General features: G+C 50.2%; 1 protein-coding gene across 2 annotated transcripts in view; it reads left to right on the top strand.

Annotated features, from left to right (window-relative positions):
• Positions 1-2,035: 2,035 nt before the first annotated feature.
• PLPP1 (phospholipid phosphatase 1) overlaps positions 2,036-7,287 on the top strand; it is a 61,149-nt gene continuing 55,897 nt past the window's right edge. The window contains exon 1 of one of the 2 annotated variants that reach the window (XM_080574620.1): positions 2,036-2,279. In XM_080574620.1, the coding sequence (XP_080430746.1) occupies positions 2,222-2,279 (58 nt within the window). In that variant the 5' untranslated portion in view covers positions 2,036-2,221. The remainder of the gene's footprint in view (positions 2,280-7,287) is intronic. The other variant, XM_080574619.1, reaches the window with a different exon arrangement.

Raw genomic sequence — 7,287 nt, 5'->3', positions numbered from 1 at the left:
AAGCCCGGTGGTGGGAATACGGTTGCGACAGCAAGGAACATATCCCTTGTGCAATGGAAAGTTTGGAGGGGAACCGTGTGACCAATTTCGTTTCTGAATTCTGTCAGAAGATTGCAGAGATGCCTCTTCCCTCAGGCAAGCTCTCTCAAGGGTGAAACAGGGATGTAGAAACTACGAGACAATACAGTGTGATTAATTTCTCTTGCTTGGGAATGCTGTTCTGCTACAGCCCAATTTTCAGGTGTTTTTAAGTGTCATAACTATCTTGCTTAAAGTCTTCTGGGAAGTGTTCCATTTAAATCAGCCAGCGCAATCTCTTTGGTGTCTAATTTACTGCGTAGGGGTGTGGAGCAGGAGAGCCATTTGGTGTTTAGCCTGAGCAAGATGAAGGTGATGCTTTGAGTTGAAGGAAGCAATTACGGCAATTGTGCACGGAATGTTTGCATTGTTTTGTCTATTTTTCCCCCTTTTCCTAACCGTCTTGCAACTGTTGGAAACTTATCTATGGATTTCAGGAACAGCGGAACTTGTGAACAATACCCCTTCTTTGCGAGGAGAGGAGCAGATTGCATGCTTCCCTTCAGAAACAGTTCTCATAAAGATAAAACAGGGTTTTGCCGGTGCCACATTGTGCTACAGCTTATTCTATTAATTCCTGTATTATAAGAGAACACTGGGCTTTCTACCTCCATGAGACCGTCCAGGAATACTTGCACAGGAGAATGATTTCTGCAAATAACAGTACAGTCGCATAAATCAAGGGCGGCCTTAATTTCTAGAGCTGCACATTTCGGTTTGTAGATGGCTCCCTTCTTGGATGTTGAGGTGAAATCAGGAAGTCCCTTATAGTCTGCTAATTAGAAGCTCTTTATATAGAGATGCTCTATAGGGAACTACTTATGTAACTTATTTGGAGAGCTTGCTTGAACTGAAGATACAGCACATTTAACAAGACGTTTCCATCCCAAGAGCTTGTTTCCCTTGTGGATCCACCAAACCTGTTACTCAGCCTTTAGGATGTAACACAAAGCGGACCCGTTGACAGCATTAGAGGGTGGAATAGGTGAGAAAGTGCAGAAAAAGGAGCTGCACAAAGCCTGGTGCTTGGAGCATGGGGCGTGCCGTCCACCCCACCTGCAATTCCCAAAACAAAGCAGAACCGTGCCTGGTGGCACGACTGGTGAGTTTGTGCCCGAGAGTGGTAACAACGCTGACAGAAACAGCGTGCGTTTTGCAGCAAGTCCTACCAGGGGTGGCTGAGGGCACTGGGGTTGTTTAGTCTGGAGAAGAGGAGGCTCAGGGGAGACCTCATTGATCTCTACAGCTGCCTGAAAGGAAGGTGTGGGGAGCTGGGGGTTGGCCTCTTCTTGCAGCTAAGTGATAGGACTAGAGGGAATGGCCTCAAGTTGCGCCAGGGGAGGTTCAGGTTGGAAATGAGGAGACATTTCTTATCAGAAAGAGCAGTCAGGGATTGGAACGGGTTGCCCAGGGAGGTTGGTGGAGTCACCGTCCCTGGGGGTGTTCAAGGAGAAGTTGGACGTGGTGCTTAGGGACATGGTTTAGTGGATGACATTGGTAGCAGGGGGATGGTTGGACCAGATGATCTTGGGAGATCTTTTCCAACCTGAATGATGCTATGATTCTAAAATAAAAACGTGTGTATTCAAGCTTTTTTAATTTTCCATGCTGCTCACGGCATTTCCTGTCAGAAAACGACTTTTAATGGGGAGGGGCTCGGGGCCCGAGGTCCAGCTCTCCACTCCCAGGCGGCGGCGGCCTTCCCCTTCTCTCTCCTTTCCCCTTCCCTTCCCTTCTCCTTCCCGGGATCCCAACCCCGGACCCGTCCCGTGGCGGCGCTGCCCGTCACGCTGCGGGAGGCGGGCCGCCGGCGTCGCCATGCGGGGTGGGGCGTCCCGGCGGCGGGCGGGGGCCGGGCCTCTCCTTCCCTCCCTCTCCCCGTCCGTCCGTCTGCCCGTGCGTGCCGTTCGTCCGTCCCCCTGCCCGCCTCCCTCCCTCCCTCCCTTAAAGCCGGCGCGGCCGTGTCAGTAGCGCAGTGCGGGAGGGAGGCGGCTGCCGGCGGGGGGCGGGCGCCATTTGCTCGGGCGCGGTGAGGCGCTGCTGCCGCCCGCCCGCCTCCGCTGCGCTCCCGCCCCTCGGGCCCGGGCTGTCACCGCGTGAGGAGGAGCCGGAGCCGCCGGTGCTGCCGCGGGGCGCCGCCAGCATGTTTGACAGGACGCGGCTGCCCTTCGTGGCGCTGGACGTGGTCTGCGTGGTGCTGGGTAGGTCGGCGGGCGGGGAGCCGCGGGGAGACCCGGGCCTGGCCGCGGAGGAGGGGGGCGAGGGCTCGCCGTGCCCCCCTACCCCCCTCCCTGCTGCCTCCCCTCACGGCTCCGCGCCCCCCGCATGCACGGCCCCCGGAGCGGGGCTGCCCTTACAGCCCGCCTCCCCCTGCCTGCCTCTCGCCTCTGCCTGCGGTCGCTTCGCCTCCTCGCTCTTCCTCCTCCTCCTCCTCACTCCTCCTCCTCACTTCACCGCCACCCGCGGTCCCCGCTGCCCGGCGGGGAGGGGGCTGCAGCCCCTCAGAGAGACCCCGCTGCCCTCTCCCCGGCTGCTAGGCTAGGTGCTGTGCCCGGGGGACCCCTCATCCTGCCAGGTGTCACGGCGGGTGCTGCAGCACCCGGGCTGTGCCTCTCCCTGCCTCTGGGCTGCAGGTGCTCCCCAGCGAGCCGCAGGGCCCCTCGCACCCGCCTCGTCCCGCCTGGAGGCTGTGCCCCACACGGGTGGTGCTCCCCTCAAGCAGCCCGAGGGACAGCACCTGGCTCACGGCTCTCTTTTCTTGTCATCCTTTTTCCATCAGTCCTTCCTAAAACTACAGCCTGTAGCGTGAGCTGTCAGCGTTCCCTTCTGTGCAGTGGCACGGTGTAGGAGTCACGGGGGTAGTTACTGATCAGGCAAGGGGCAGCTTGGCTTTGGGAAGCCAAAAGTGCTCTGGACCTCCAAGCGCTGAGAGCCAGGGAAGCATCTTCGGTATCTGTCAGTGTACAGCTTGGGGACTTAGGGAGTGTTACGTGGTCTTGGTTTTTGGCAGCTTTCTTCTTAGTCAAACAAGTGCAGAGGTTCATTGATAAACCTGGGCATGTTCTTGTCATGTCGTGGGCCAGACCTGTTTGAACACCACCCACCAAACATGACATTTGTCTTGGTTGGAGGCATCCCTACTGTCAACATAAACATCTGGGCAGTGTTCTAGCTTGCTTAGGTAGGCTGGTGATAGGTTCTGGATGCTCAAATAGCAGTGCTGCATACCTGCAACTAAGTGGCATTCAGTAACAAAACCCATGGTTGACAGACTTTTTTTTTTCCCTCGTGTTGCTTGCTTCGTACTGGTAGGGGAAACATTGCAGCCAGTGCATCATATGAAGCATCTTGACACCTGCAATGCACTGAGTTACAGGCTTCAATGGAACTTGAGTTGAGACAAAATACAGAAACATAGGAATGGGCTAGATATTACAAACAGGACCAAATTCTCATCTCTTCATCTTCTCCCTGGCTCCCACAGGATTGAGACAGGACCTTAGAAGAACATAGAATTTAAGCCTGTGTGTCTAGAGGGGGAATCTGTTTTAAATTTCTTGATAGAAGAAAAACAGTTCCTGCTGATTTGGATTTTTATCTTAACTTGGCCTCCCCCCTACGCTTGCACTTTGATATCTGTTCAAGTGACCTAGGTAACTGCTCAGATAAAGTATCTTGCAGCTAACCTGATATCTAATATCTCTGCTAGAGAGGCCATGAAACCTCTCAGGTAAAACTTCTTTAACTGTGTCGTACTGAAAGTTTAAGGCTCTGTAGACCAGCTTTGGTTAAGGACCAAAGTCTCAGTCTTGGTGTGATTGCCCTTTCTGCTGTGAAAAGGACTACCAGGTATGATGCTTGTGATCCCTGAGGTAATTCTTGATGCAGAGCAGTTTGGCTTGCTTTTTTTTGTCTTCTCTTCCCTCTCCTGATCCTGCTTCCTCCATAGTAAGTGAAGATGGCAAAAAATGCCCCACACAATAAATTCCATTTTCTCAGCAGAATTGGACAGAAAAAATTAAGGGTACTTAGTATCACCTGGTGATACTTCAAGTTTTGGCAACTTGACTTGTAATCTCCCTGCTGTGAAAGTGGATGGCTCTGAATACGCATGTCTGTGTGACTTTTGCTTGTTCCTCAAACCATTCTTTGTGCAGGTTCAACTCTGCCAACCTCTCGGAGTTTTCTGAAAGGGGAGGAGGAGAGAAGAGCTTTCTTGTGAGATGGTGTGTGTGTGAGACTTTAAATGCATTTATTGAAAGGTCTAGCAAGTGCTGAAGAGGGTACAGAGGAAAGAGACAGAATCACTAAGTTCAGATCACAAAAGAGGAGGTTGGACCAATGTCTCCTGGTTAACATGGTGTCACGCTATTAGACTTGGGTTTCAGGCAGTTAAACTGATCTAGAGTTACTCTTACCTGGCTTTCAAAGAAACTCCCTCCCTGTCCACCTTTGTAACTGGTAAGGGAGAGATAATTCTGGGAAAGCAGTCTTCTGTGCCCTAAGAAAAGAAACATGCTCTTTCTCTTATCAGAATGATAATTCCTTCCTACTAAGCATCAGAACGCCAGATAACGTTAGGAAAAACAAACGCACAAGCTGCAGATTTCTGCGGTGCCTGTCACTAGGAGCAGAGCAGCGAGGCTGTGCCTGCATGCTGCAGTGCCGGTGGGTGGGTGCTGCATGGCTGCGCTCAGGTCTGCAGCACCACGGGCAAAAGCTCCTGTCTGCGTGGTCCAGGCATCGGCCAACAACTTCTCCCTTCAGTGGAAAGCATGAGTGGCCTGGGCTGCAGGGTTTCTTTCTTCTGCATCCTTATGTTGTAACTGGTCCCTCCTTACTTTACTGATGGAGAGACACCTCTTACAGCGTGGCTCAGATGTCTGGGACTGTTGTTGCATTTAAACAAAAGCAAAAATGGTTTTGTATTGATACCAAGACTTGGATTACTTCTTATTGTTGATATAGCTTTAATTTGCCATGCAGGAAAACAACAGCTTATAAGAATAACTTAATAGGCTTTGTCTGATGTCCTCATTAGGCACTATACATGTACACCCTGCTGTTCCTGCACGTCTATTGTTTGGCTGCAGATCAGGCTCCTTCAGTAAGGCAAGTAAAAGAACAAAGCCGGGAAACACCTGGTTACATCCTAGAATGAGTGAAAGAACTAAATACACCTACCTTTGGACCAAATTCTCATTAAGACTAGGTCAGGGTGCACTTAGAAAAAAAAAAAAATATTAGTTTTTTTTTTAACTTTTCTGAATTAAGTACTGCAGAGATGACTAGAGAAGGAAAACAGTTTCTGTGAAGCAAGACCCTAGACAACTTGGTTCTGGTCAGTGCTTGTTGCAGTTCATGTCTAACTTGAATGCAAGGATGAGGTAAAACAGAACTTAGTATTTTCCCTGCCTTGTCAGTGATAGTACAGATACAGATATTGTTTGTAAGGAGTGTGTTTGTCAGTGTGATTGCTTGGCATAATGTTAGAATATGTGCATCCTAAAATTAAAAATGTTGATCTTTTTTTGTGTATAAAAAAACTTAGCCATCTGCTCTTCTGCAATAGGTTGGAACATAGTACGGCGTTACCTGGGTCGCTATGCTTTACAGCAGTTTTAAATTTATTTGGTGTATATGTAGGGATTTATTTTCCTCTTTCCCTCTCTGTCTCCTACGCAGCACTGGTTTCAGGATGCCAACCCAAAGCTCACTGCCTGCCCAGCCGTTCTTTTTGCAGTGGGACTGTCTGCTCCTTGGGTGGTTGATCTCCCTGAACTGCACACGGTAACAGTGCAGACAGAGAAGGGGATCAGGAGGCTACTGGCAGTGTGGGTGGTGGCAGTCCTGACACAAAGGTAGGTTTGTGACATACGTAATTCCCTTCAGTAAGGGAAGGGGAAGCTGTAGTCTTCCAAACAGAATAATGTGAGAACTTAAACCAAGTACTAATTGCTTACATAACTATCTTGTTAAAAACACTGAATATTTAGACTACAGGAATGTGTTGTGGTACAGGGCAGTGTGCTCAATAGCAGACACTTGTAAAAGCAAATTCGCTTGTCCTACACAGTTTGTGTTGTGGGGGAGTGAGACGACCAGGCCGCTTCGTGCACCCCATACAATGTTTTTGGTTTAGGTGCTGTTATTCCCATCTGACAGAGTTTGGTCTCGCTGTCAGTGAAGGCAGCAGCCTTACGTGATGGTAATGGATTGCCATTCGGCGAGGGAAGGCCTGCTTCTGTGTGGGTTAGCACTTCCTGATTGCCCTCATTCAAGTAAGACCTCCTCCCCTCTTACTTCTGACTCACGGATACTTGTGTCACCATCCTTATTTTCCGCATCGTGTGGATGCTTAATCTCTTTTCTCTGGTGCATGAGTTCATGGTTAAGCTGTAGCAGGTTCATGTCAAAGTGACTTGCCTTCAGATGACCCTGTCCACCAGGGACCACAAGGTGGTACTCACTAGGTTGGCTCTAGGTTCCCCTAAAACTTTTGTCACCTCAAACCCAGAAGGTCTTCCCTCTCACGCTGCTTTCTTGAACACGTGGGAGTGAATATTCCAGTTGTGACACTGTTCCCTTGTCCCCTCCCTGGAGCCCCAGGTTAGACTAGCTAATGAACGCCTCAAAGCCAGCAATCGGGTTCTTGCTTTGCCTGGTGTTGCTCTTAAGTGTATCTTGTCCTCTGGCTAACCTCTGTTCTCAAAAAGTTCTTGCACTTGCCTTTTACAGCTCTGTGTAAATCCTGGTTCACCTTCCAGTATCTTCCCATGAACCAGATCGTGAACTCGGCACTACACTCCTTGTTCTTGGCAGAACAGAGGAAGATGCTTCTCAGCAGTGAGGCTCCTTACCAAATGCTTGAGTCCTGTTTTTTAAATCTTAAATAGACAGAAGGGCTCTTGCAGCGTGCTGGTGCCTTCCGTTTAAGGGATGGGGAGGGAAGATGCATTTCCTGTAGAAAATGAAATTTCTACAGCTTAATGACATTATTTAGCTCATCCCTCTTACCTGAAGAGGTCCTGCCTCATCTTGTAGCTGCTCTGGTGCTAGCCAGAAAAGTGTGGCTGTGATCTTTGTCAGGGATTCATTGGTATGGGCTTCACCGCTGCTGTGCCTGCTCTTGGGTGGGAGGTCTTCTCCTTATCCCATATTCCCCCCAGAGGAAGCCCCTCCTTCCTGGGGCCTTATTACGTAGAACAG

This window comes from Anser brachyrhynchus (assembly GCF_964034855.1).
Source record: "Anser brachyrhynchus genome assembly, chromosome: Z".
NCBI lineage: Eukaryota > Metazoa > Chordata > Aves > Anseriformes > Anatidae > Anser > Anser brachyrhynchus.
Note: the sequence above shows the minus strand (reverse complement) of the source record. Positions and strands in the feature narration are given on the sequence as shown.